The sequence below is a fragment of the Archocentrus centrarchus genome, chromosome 12, assembly GCF_007364275.1.
Source record: "Archocentrus centrarchus isolate MPI-CPG fArcCen1 chromosome 12, fArcCen1, whole genome shotgun sequence".
Lineage (NCBI taxonomy): Eukaryota > Metazoa > Chordata > Actinopteri > Cichliformes > Cichlidae > Archocentrus > Archocentrus centrarchus.
In genome coordinates this window covers 8,490,813-8,503,262 of record NC_044357.1, presented here as the reverse complement: position 1 = coordinate 8,503,262, position 12,450 = coordinate 8,490,813, and the positions used below count along the sequence as shown (strand labels likewise).

The window sequence follows — 12,450 nt, the reverse complement described above, 5'->3', positions numbered from 1 at the left end:
CACATCTTTGCTCCTGCTTAAGTCACACACATGGTTTTAGATTAATAAGGCAAGTGTATTCATGATGGCAACTAAAACATCTTCTGTCACCCAGAAATAATAAATATTTACATCCTTTACCACACCATTCCTGTCAACCAAACCTGAAAGGCACTGCTTTATGAGGTTCCCTGCATTACCTTAACAACCAAAGATTTTTAACATCCTAAAAATGCTGTGTTTGCAGCCCGTCAACAATCCACCATCATAAAGATGCAATGCGGAACTGTGCAATGAGCATGGACCAGATTCAGGAGTATCGTTGCCCCTTGTCACCTGTCGGGGAAACCCCATTGTCTCCAGCGTATAGTGCTAGTAAGTAACCAGACACACACAGACTCAGACACGTAAATAAAACATAATCACATGCCCTAACTCACTCAGCGGAGGTTTTAAGGCTCTTTCTTTCTGTTTCTTTAGTCACCAGACAGAGAGCCCACTCAGGTGGGCGGGTCCTGGCTGTTGTCCCTCCCTCCACTGTGATGCGTTGCTCCAGTGACCCCCAAGTCAGCCCCTCAGCCAGTGACAACCCTCCAGAATTTCCCACACATACCTCTCACTCAGCACACTCCTCACCAGCCCATCATCCCAACTTCCAGTCGCATTCTACAGAAACAGCAGGGAGCTACTGTGACCTCAGACCTTGTCCCTCTGGACCCCCAAAACCCCCAACTAAGGGCTACGTAGAGAGATTAAGAGTGGAGGAGGGGACAGAGGAGGGAGCAAGAGAGGAAGGAGAGGTGGTGTTCAGTGCCCCACAAGTGGAGACATCTTCCTCGTTTAGACCATCCAGGTAGGAGACATGAACCAAGCCTTCCACATTTGTACTTTATGGTGTTTCCAAAGGACATTCAGCCTCTAGTTTAACCTGACTTGGAATGTTTTATGATAAAGACACATTTAACACTAAACCAGCTTTATGAGTTTTATGATGACTTATGATGTTTTATGTCATTGCTTCTTTTGAGAGGAAAAGTAACGACTTTAGCTTTTAAATTTTCTTCATTCTTAATGAATTATGTCGACAGGATGAAGAGTAGACACAGAAAATGTCAAACATTTGTCTGTTTGTTGTAAGGTACTATATGGCTGCGCTTAAAACTTAGTCATATTGGCAGGTTATCGAGAACTGAAAGTTATAGTTGGGCAGAAGGCAGCTATTAGATGGGAGAATATCAAAGAAAACATACTTATGTGTTGCAAGCAATAAGTAGGATGGATAGCCAGCCTATTGTGTGGTTAAATGCGAGGATACTATTATGGAAAGTTGATGAATATTCTGTTCAAAGGTCAATACACTTTCATTCATTTTGCTATGTTATAAAATATGAGCGAGGAAGTTTTGACAGCCTCTGCAGTAAAGCCATGAATGAATAGAGTGAAAAACAGGCTTGAGTAAGCAACTGATAATCCTATGGGGAAACAGCCCGAGGGCAGGCTTTTTGCTCTGGTCATAGACACGGCAGATACTGTATTTTTATTGGGCTTGCAGTGCCTTGGGAGGACACAGCAGATGAGGCTTGTAAAATGAAAATGGCAGGATGCACTAAGTTGGCAGTACCTCTGGATATCCTTGCGTCCCCTGTGAAATTCTGGTGCAGTGGGAGTTTTGCTAAATTGGTGTGCACAACAGTGGGGAAAAAATTGGCAGGAAAAAGCTGCTGTTGTTTTGGGCACATCTCATCTCATGTAACAGCTGATGTTGCAGCAGTATACGCAGGTAACTGATGCATCAGCATTGTCAGTATTATGAGTGGATGTACTGGTATCAGCAGATTTTGTCAGCAGATGATGAACATGAAATTGCACATCACCATTCTGTTTTGGTTTTTTTTGTTTGTTTTTTTTTGTGGTCATTTAGGGACTGTTTTAGCCACTGAGAGCACTAAATTCTTATTAGATTATAAACTGAGATATCGGCATGAGCCACATAATCAATTTAAAGTCACATTCTCTGCATTTTCTTCAAACAAGTCGGGCCTTTTCTGGTATCCTCACTAGCGCTCCTGTCCTGTCATGGCTCAGTGTTTTCTAAGGTGATGTAATCGTTCCTGTGCAGGTATGAGTCTTGCCTTATGCCAGCTGAGAATAAGCCTCTGGAGATGTCTGTGCTGAAGAGAGTGAAAGAGCTGCTGGCTGAGGTGGATGCAAGGACTGCAGCTAAACATATTACCATGGTGGACTGCACGGTACGAAGAAAAAATGCACGCAGCTCACAAGCAAGCTCGAACTCATACCCTAAACATTTAAATGCACGTTCATACATGTTGAGATGCATGTTACTGTCAAAGATGGATGCACAGAAATGGGCATGCATGTAACACAGCATAAATGTAAGCACCCAAATATAAACACTCAGACAACTGACCATCTTTTTTCGTCTCTCTCTCGGGCAGGTTGCTAGAATATTAGGTGTAACCCCAGAAATGCAAAGGATGATGGGAGTGTCCTCAGGGCTTGAGTTACTGACACTACCCCATGGACATCAACTGAGACTTGACCTACTGGAGAGGTGCAGATGCATTTTTTTTCTTCTAATGTCCTCCTTTGTGCATTACTGAGTAACCCTTTCATTAGTCCAACTATTGATTATCGCTTTGCTTTATTCGTGTTCACTAATTGCTCATTGTCAATTTCTTCCATTTTTTTTTTCCTGCTGCAATTCCCTTTTCCTCTGCTTCTGTAATAAATATTTCCTCAATATAACAGCATGGGAATGCAATCAAAGTTGTTAAAGTAAATGGGAGGCATCATACTGTGCATTATAGCTCCCTTTTCATTAACTTTAAGTCCCACACTAAACTTTTTGTAAAATTATTCAGAGTACTTTAAATTATGCATTTCTTCAGCGTTTTAAAAGCTCCTTCCAGTTCCATTACTCACTACAGTGCAGTGATGTCGATTCTAGATGGCTTTTCTTAATAGCCTTTGACTCGGCATCACCTGCTTCTCGATCAGGAGCAATTCGCTTTAAAGAAAAAAAATTAAAAGGCATCACTTTTTTTTTTCCCCCCTCAGGTTCTACACCATGTCTATCATGATGGCTGTGGACCTCCTAGGCTGTACAGGAAGCACGGAGGAGAGGGCAGCCCTGCTCCACAAGACCATTCAATTAGCAGCAGAGTTGAAAAGCAGCCTGGGCAACATGTTTGGTTTTGCTGCTGTGATGAGAGCCCTGGAGCTGCCTCAGGTAAGAAAATTAGAGGCCAGCATCATTAGTGTTGAAAATCCATCAAAGCTGGTGTCTAATGCATTTTTTTTTTTTTTTTTGGTCATGTCTTTCATTACCTTAGATTTCCCGTCTGGAGCAGACTTGGGTAACCTTACGCCAGAGACACACAGAGGGCGCTATTCTATATGAGAAGAAACTCAAGCCTTTCATGAAGAATATGAATGATGGGAAAGGTGAGATTCCTGTAGCTGGTTTGTGTGATTATAAAAATGAACAAGTGCATATTTTATTGATGCTTCTAAACTCAAAACTGTCCTCTACATCCAGAGTCCAATGCTCTGTCCAACACCACTTTCCCTCACATCATTCCTGTCCTGTCTTTACTGGAGCGTGGTGTGGCTCTTGGGGATGTACTGGAACCCTGGGAGAGTGCAGAGGTTGGAGTAGATGTAGTCATGTACCACTTAGAGGCAGCTCGTACCATTGCACATCACGGGGAACTCTACAGAACCAATGTAGAGACGAAATTACAGGGTAAGATTTTCACATTCCTTTTGGTTTGTATTAACCTTCATTTACTACTTTCTCTATGATCAAGTTTCTGCCAAACCAATCCCATTCCCAACTGCCTCTGCTGTTACTGCATCCATTTTTTGCTGTAACATTAATTGGGATACTAGTTTTGATTAGTGAGGAAAAACAGGCTTTAAACAAAGCATATTTACTAGAGAAAAAAACACATAGCCGGCTCTTCTAATATTTTTTTTTGGTAAAATCAAATGCTGAATAAGTGAGGGTCACTGTGACTGAAACTTATCAGCATTGTATCATCATCGTCTAAAGCTGGGGTTCTCAAAGTTGTAATGTCAGTAGTTTTTTTTTTTTTTTTTTTTTTATGCAGTCACAGTGGATGTTTCCACTGTGTTTGTAGTTTACTTGACTTTTGTACAATTTTTTGAGTTCAGATGTTGATGCAGTCCAGTGGTGTAATAAATATATTCTGTAGCGATGGCCCTCATTTCCCATCACACCCGTGATGGACTGATCAGTCAGCATGACACTGTTATATCTCAACCTTGTAATGCATCGCTATGTGTTAAATGTCACACCATCGGTATGATGTCATAATCATGTCACTACTAATATGCTGATTGTATTGATCCTTAATACCGCACCACTGGGTCTCAGTTTGTTCAGTAATGCAGTAACTGCTTCAGTCTATCAATAGCTCTCAGTTCATCTATTTTCTATCATACACTGCTATTGATCACCCTGACCTCAGCTTGATCCTTTCATCAGCGATGGAGATGCTTATGTCATGCAGTTAAAGTTGGTCCAGCTAAAAATTTTATGGAGGAAAACTGTCTCTAATCCATTTACAGTGTAGGGTTTGGGAGCTGTACTTCCTTTACTGAGAACTGGGGACATAGAGGTTGGTTTCCCTGTAGACTCGCTGTAATGCAAGGGATGATCATTAAGCATAGAAATTCAGTGGCGCGGGCAATGAAGTTATCATATCTCTAAGTGCCAGTTTTCCATTTGTGATGTTTGTGCTGTTAACTGGTCATACTGTAAATGGTGGAATGGGTGGAAATCTCTGCAGCCGTTTATTGGATTTAGTCTTTGTCTTCTCCATGCAATTTTTCTTTATATTTGTAATTTATCTCCTCTCCAGGATTTCAGGAACAAGCTGAAATACGCGAGATCTTCCAGACGGAGTTTCAGATGCGCCTACTGTGGGGCAGCCGCGGCTCTGAGGGCAGCCAATCGGAGCGTTACGAGAAGTTTGACAAGGTCCTCACCGCCCTATCACACAAGCTAGAGCCTCCTGTGCGCCACAGCGAGCTATAGCACCTGCCCTGACAGCCTACAGGGCAGGTGCTTTAGTTTACCGCTCATAGTGGTACGGTCTTGTTTTGCATTGAAAAGGATGGAGTGGGAGCGTTCAGTTTGGACACTGGAAAAAAGGGGAGCGTGAAAGAAGAGGCAGCTAAAAGAGCATGTGCAGTGAGCAAGAGGAGCACAGAAAGGGTCTCGCTTGCAACGTGTGTTGTACTCACTGTGGGTTTAAAATGAGGCACAGAGTTTCCTCCGTGTCCTCTCTGCGGACTTCCTCACTTACTGCTGAAATATTAAAATGCAAAGGAGAGAAAGTAATCTAAGTGGAACAGAAGATGGAGCAGAAGGGCGATAAGTTCCTCTGATACAAACGGTAACGTGCACGCTGTGCCAAACAGAGGTACAGAATTTGGCTTTGCTCCTGTAAAACACGGACACTCGACTCCTGTCTCACTGTAGCCAAAACGACGACAATAACTCGCATAGCTCATATAGATGTTTAGTCTGTGAATGAGTGAGCGTGTGTGTCTGCTGGTAAGCATGTTTACGTTTCTTCATTTTTGTATGTCATTAAAGTTTCATGCGTATTTTTTTTTTTGTCTTATTTATTCATTATGATCAAAGGATATCAAAACTTTATGGACATTGCTTCATGAAACTCAAGAGAATCTGTCAGTGCTCATTCTGAGGGAACCCTGTTCATAAAATCTCATGAAATATGTATCATGCAGTCCCATTGAATCCCATTAAAAATGTATCAGGCATGCATTAATAAATGTACCAGAAATGAAACATTTGCAGAAGTTATGCAGCAACTTCAATACGAGGGCTTTGTGAGTGGTTAAAATCATTAAGAGGGCAAGGCAACCTCCCGGAGTTGTGTCTGTTTGACTTATCCATTTGATATTGTGTGTCCTGTGCACCAAAAGTAGCTAAAACAGCATTACAAAAGACAAGAGAAATGTCGTGTTTACACTTTAAATGTAGGTAAAGCAATGTTTCACTTAATACATAAACATAAAGGAACATGCTTTAGTTTGAATCTGGCTTCCATTTATAAATCTCCTGGAAAAAAAAAGTTTCATGCATGATGGACCGAGAACATGTTTCACCAAGTAAAATGTTGTTTTAATAATAATTCAGTAATTTTAATACACAATTGTGTCAAAGTCAAGAAATCTAACATGACTCAGTGAAGATATTTTGTGTCTGGAAAATCTTTCAAGATACCGGACAGAGAAAGTCTTTAATTTTTTGCATTTCATTTACTTTTTCTTTTCAGCTTTGAAAATTGAATTAATAGTATGCCACATATGTACCACACACACACACACACACACACACACACACACAAAAACAAAAACATCTTCTGTTTGTATGTTTGAATTTGTGTTTCAGCAATATGGCTAAAACCGACCGGAAAAGGTTGCTTTCTTTGGGGTTACATTTTGCTCGACTATCTAGTGCTATGTTTTTGCTTTAACAGCTAAAGGGCCTGAGAGGGCTAGAGCTAACTCTCAGGGCTATGCAATCGTTTCAACCAAATGCTGAGAACCCTGAGGAACAAACTGGATGTTTTAAGAAATCTTCAATCCTAAAATCTTCTTAACTGAATGGATGAAAGTCATATCGGATACCAGTTAAACAGAAGTGCTTCTGAAAATTGCCCTTCCATCCAGGAGTGGAATACTGGGATATTCTTAAATAGATGTTTGATTTGTTTTCTAGTTTGGGATAAGCTGAACTGATTGAGAGTTCATGAGGGAAGGAGCCATGTGACAGTCCCACTGGGATCCAACAGGGGGCGTGGTTTAGTCAGCAAAAAAACACTGAATCATGAATTGTAATATTGAAGACATAAACAGAGAAATGCCACCTTTATTGTGTGTTTCGAGACCAAGAGGATGCCTACTGGTTTAGGTTTGAAAACTGATAACATTGATTACGATGATGTAATATGTTTTTATTTGTTCTCTGTTGAATGCTGTACAGGAATGCTCTCAAGGCTTGACAAACAAAAACAAAATGTCAAGAAATGATCGGGACTGATTTCATTTTTTTTTTAATGTACTGTACAGTTCACTTTTTTCAAATAAAATTACTTGTGTCGATGCATTTGAATCTGTTTTTTTTTTTTGCAGCGAAAGCATGTTCTATTCTAGTCTAGCCTGTGTATAACACCTTTATATATGTTAATGATGAGATTGTGTCTTAAAGGCAAAATTTAGTTTTTGATTTTTCTGATTTTTCTGGTTTGAAAAGATAAGCAATACTGTAGTCATTTCTGTTCAGTTCCACGCACACCGCAAGTGCCAATCAGCCACGATAAAACTACTGACAGATGAAGTGAATAACACCGATTCCCTTATTACACCCACAGGGGGTGTAGTCTGTAAGATAAAGTATATTTGGTTTGGTGGTCAAAGGTCATTGTCACCTCATGAGGCACAATTATGACTCCAGATTTCATAGGCTTATTAAGTCAAAAGTGTGGCCTGTGGGTGAATGCCATAGTTTTTGTGCAGCCTCCTTTTCTTTCAGCTGGTCCTGTTAGAGGTTGCCATAGCAGATCATTGGCCTCCATCTCACCCTATCCCTTGCGCCTTTTTCTGTCACACCAACCTTCTGCATGTCCTCCTCCACTAAATCCATGAACCTCCTCTGAGGTCTTCCTCTGTTCCACCTGCCTGGCAGCTCCTTCCTCTGCACATGTTTGCACATGTCCAAACCATTTTAACTTTGTTTCTCCAACTTTGTCTCCAAACTTCTCAGCTTCTTCACAACAATCTGTCCCTCTGATAAACTGTTTTATCAGAGTTTTTCCCTTCATGTAGTCAACACTGCAGACTAAACCTTCATAAAACTGACAAATACAGGTTTCTTTATATAGCATCACATCACAGCAGTTGCTTAAAAAAGTACATTATGCTGTAAGGTAAAGACCCTGCAGTATTCAGGAGAAAAACCCAACAATCAGACACAGGGGATTCCATGTGAGCAAGCACTTGGCAATGGTGGGAAGGAAAAACTCCCTTTTAACACTCTTAAATTGTGATTATTGTATAAATCATCTGTGCTGAAGATGTGCATGAAGCATCAATGTTTAGAGACTGTGGTTACTTGGATTTATTATAATACTTGTAATAAAACATATCAAAGGACCTCAATTTTTCAACATATTCAGTACTTTTGCTTCTATTTATATACTTTTCAATGCATTTTTTTAATGTACTTATAGGTAAAATTCCGAATGCAGGTCTTTCTGCATTGTGGTATTACTACTTTTATTTAAGAGCTTCTCTCTTTATATTTTCTGGCATAAAACACTGAACTGCCCTGGCATCGTTTTTAATGCACATGCACACATACTCCACTATCGCTGTACAAATAATGACTAAGAACCAGCAATAATGCTGTCCTAAGAAGCCATTTTCTTGCAATGCTCATTGGAAGCCAGTAGGGGTCACCATTTGATCAAACAAAAGGTGATCCTTCTTTTATATACAGTTTACAACTTTAACCCTCATCGGGCCCTGTTGTCATTACCGTCATCAGTCCTGGTCCAGTTGAGGTTTAGGTAGCTGGTGGTGCAGTACTTCCTGAGTTTTAATGGATCATGATTTGTTCTTGTTTGTCCACTTGTTCTCAGACACTTTAGCCAGTGTGTTAATGTTTTAACAAGCTTTGCGTTTACCTGAAAATGAACCACATAATATGCTTCACACAGCATCTCACATTGTTTTGCAGACAGACTCGTGGTGATGGCAGCAGGAGGGGGGAAAAAGACAGATGGAGGGTGTACATGTGTGTGTGTGTGTGTGTGTGTGTGTGTGCGCACGTGCGTGCAGGTTTGTCCCTAAGTGTGCATGCATTTGTTTGGCTATCAGCATCTGCTTTTGTCTGTGTATGTGTATGTATGCCACAACACAGATGTTGCAGGAGCACTGCTGTTGCTGCTTACATCCCTCATGAAGATGGCACTAGTGCACCCTGAGGAAGAGGTCGTCTTTATTCCAGCCAAAACATTTCCCTCGGAAAACATGAAGTAGAAAAATTACTGCTTTTAAGACATTAGCCGGTAAACATAAAAGAACAATACCGAAAAGAATACAATAGAATCAAACAGCATAGTATCTGCTATGGCAACAAATATATATATAATTTGCTCTTGTCTTTGTCTCCCCTTTCCATACAGTTCCATAGGCGTAACGTGTTATGGATGTAATCTCTAAGAGGATTCTCCCTGCTTGGTATCATGGCACATGTTAATTTCCGCTCTTTATGTTCCATATTGAAACAGACCCAAGATCTCCCAGGCCTGCCAGCCAGTCAGCCAGCCAACCGTCATCAATTCATCCCTAATCTCTACCCCCACTCTTTCTATAGCTAATCCGTTGTGTTGGTCATTGTCATCTGATCATGTGTGACCTTGGCTGCTCTATAGCTGCTGCCTGGCAGCATGACATTGAAGATTGCTGTCCATCCACAGGCAGATATTGGTGGAAGAAAGTGATGATTCCCATTTCTCATCCAACCTGAGAGGTGAAGATGGCTGCAGATTGGATAGATATACTGTAGGTTGAAGGTGGAGCGAAATAATAGGTATACGTGGTTACCAATCATCATTCAAAGCATAAAATTGCAAATTAAGAATAACATAGTTAAGATATTTGATCTCACATTTTTTTTTAGCTGAATTGTAATTAAAAATGGTAGGTGAAGACTGGAATTGGAAAATGAAAACAGAAAGAAGAGAAAGAACTGCAGTGTGAACATTAGATTTGGGGGGGTTAAACTTTGAATACACTCATTCAGACCCTTTCACAAAATCTTGCAGAAGATGCATGTTTGAGTTGGTCTACTTTAACTTGTAAAACAGAGAACAAATAAATGGAAGTTTTCATGAATAGTACAAATTGGGGAAAAATATATTCGGGTGTATTGAAATGAAGGCGTCATGGTCACTGCTGTGTCTGCTGTTTAAACAGAATGAAGTAAAATCCGTCTTTGTACAGAAATGTTGCATACTGTGTGTACACAGAATACACATCACTCACAGATGTAGGATGGAGAGGCCACGTGGAGAGCTGCACCACCACTTGCCTCTCCGTTTTAATTGCACTTTAGTCATTATAACTCACAACACATACACACTTACACCCTGATACACATAGGACCTTTGGGGCAGGCATGTTACTCAGAGGTTGATGAGATGGGCCGCTGAGGTGGCCCCACTCGGATCCTCGTCACTGTCTGTCTCCAAATTTTATTTGCACTTTAGACATGGAGGGTTTTGGGGGGGCAGTGTGGGCAAGCGCTGACGACCAACAGTTGGCGCTTGTGGCATAACTGTCCCCTCAATTTTAACTGCACCCTATACACCTCATTCACTCACAAACATTAACACATAGACCTACAAGTTGGGGAGGAGGAGGGGTGGATGGGCCATCTTACACCCCGATTTCTTGCGTCTCGCCCGGGGTGGGGGTCGGGTGGTTCCTTGGGGACCGGGCTGGTGGCGTCCTGGGGTCGCTGTTGGCCCTGGGGTGGTTTCCACTTGCCCCGCCTTCAGAGGGTGGGTAGCTATGGATGAATGTGTGTCTTTGTGTATTTGTCACCGTCTCCGTGAGTATGGGTGGGTGAGTGAATGTGTATGTATGGCATATCTGTGTGTGGGTAAGTATGTATGGGCATGTATGAGTATCTGTGTATAAATGTGTACACGGGTGTCTGGGTGTGTTTGTATGTATGGCTGGACCTGGGTCTGGGCCTTGTGCCTTGCCTCCTGGCCGCTCCTTGCTGGTTGCCTCCTCCCCCCTACCCCCCTGGGATGGGGGTGCCTCGGGGTTCCTGGGTGGGGCTGGGTGTTCTGGCGTGGGTACTGGCCTGCCCCCCTTGGGGGTGCGGTGCGGGGCTGCGTTGGCTTCTTCGGCGTGGGGGGGGCTCTGTGGAGGGTCGGGCGGTCCTTGGGTGCCGTGGGCCCGGGAGCCCTGCCGCCGGCCAGTGCAGGGGGCTGGCCGCTGGGGGGGGGCTGGCTTCTCATCGCCTTGGGTTCCCTGGAGCCCTCGCTCCTCGACTGGGGGGGCTCCGTCTGAGACCACCCTCTCCCGTCTGCTGGGGTAGGTGTGCGGTTGTCTTTGGACTGAGTGGCCGGGGGTCTTCCTGGCCCTTGGTGGGCTGCTGGTGGCCTGGGGTTCTGGGGGCTTTCCGTACCTGCCTCTGGCTTCTGATGGGTGGAGCTGCAGCGTTTTGCCCTCATTGGTAAGTACGTTCCATGACACAGACACAAACATGACACAGACACAAACGCCCACTCAATCACAACTCAACAAAATTGTTGGTGTGCGTAACATGCTTTGTTAGTTTTGTTTTTCACACACAAATTTATTTTTGCAAGTATTGATAGTATTTTTTTTTATATGTTAAAGTGATGAAGTATCTGATTAATAGACTTGTGCTCTTTCCCCTTTTTTTTTTTTTGCTCCCTTTCTCTCTCCCTTTTTCTTCTCTTTATTTTCCTCTTCTTCAGCCTGTCAGCTCTGGCTGTTACATAGTATGTGGAAAAATAACTCAGATAAATAAAATAAAGGGTTAAAACAACAACAAGAAGAGCCTATTGAGAACCTATAGAGCTCATCTTGAAATAGCAAATATGTTTGGCACAACAACGCATTCAGATCACAGTTCTGCTTGCAAGATCTACCAGACATGACAGGCTAAAAAAAAAAAAAAAAAAAAAAAAAAAAAAAAAAAAAAAAAAAAAAAAAAAAAGAAATGTTGCATACTATCCATAACAGCTGTACATGAACTTCAACACAGCTTAGCAAATGTGACATGACAAGCAGCGATGGTGTGATCATTACTAGATAACTCACTCTATAACCATGAAACTTAGGGACATAAAAATCCCACCCACACCTCTGAGCTCACCCCACGGCTGTTTTCACTCGTCTGGATACCTCTCTTTGCAGCACGGACAAAAGACTGCAATTATAATCACGTCTTCATTTTCTTTCAAAACGTCCACTGCAGCCTCCGCCATCAGAGGACTCCCTAATTTTCCCGCCTGCCTCCCCACCCACACCTCACACTCCCCTCACACCCGTCAGGCCCCTGGTCGATCTGTCTATCTGCCCCTGCACTGACTCCTCATTAACACATGAATAAAGACAAGGACGGGCCTGCTAAGGCTTGGACGCCAACAGAAGGCAGCAGATTTGCAATTCAAACCTCTGACCGTACACTCTCCCACCCCCTCTTCATCCTTCACGTTCTGTAGCGTATGCTCGGACCGGAACTGTCACCAGTTTGACTGAAGATGTATGTGTGAAAGGTGCGATGGAAAAGTGCCATGCCATGCTTCCGCACAATTTTATATTTATAGGCAAGAGTGCAAATAC

At 42.4% G+C, this 12,450-nt stretch overlaps 1 protein-coding gene across 2 annotated transcripts in view; it reads left to right on the top strand.

The window, feature by feature from the left end:
• LOC115789801 (SH2 domain-containing protein 3C-like) overlaps nt 1-7,161 on the top strand; it is a 40,349-nt gene extending 33,188 nt beyond the window's left edge. For both annotated transcript variants that reach the window (XM_030743324.1, XM_030743323.1), the window contains 8 exons: nt 227-354; nt 460-832; nt 2,099-2,228; nt 2,436-2,551; nt 3,058-3,229; nt 3,333-3,444; nt 3,539-3,745; nt 4,887-7,161. In XM_030743324.1, the coding sequence (XP_030599184.1) occupies nt 227-354; nt 460-832; nt 2,099-2,228; nt 2,436-2,551; nt 3,058-3,229; nt 3,333-3,444; nt 3,539-3,745; nt 4,887-5,062 (1,414 nt within the window). In that variant the 3' untranslated portion in view covers nt 5,063-7,161. The remainder of the gene's footprint in view (nt 1-226; nt 355-459; nt 833-2,098; nt 2,229-2,435; nt 2,552-3,057; nt 3,230-3,332; nt 3,445-3,538; nt 3,746-4,886) is intronic.
• The last annotated feature ends 5,289 nt before the right edge of the window (nt 7,162-12,450 follow it).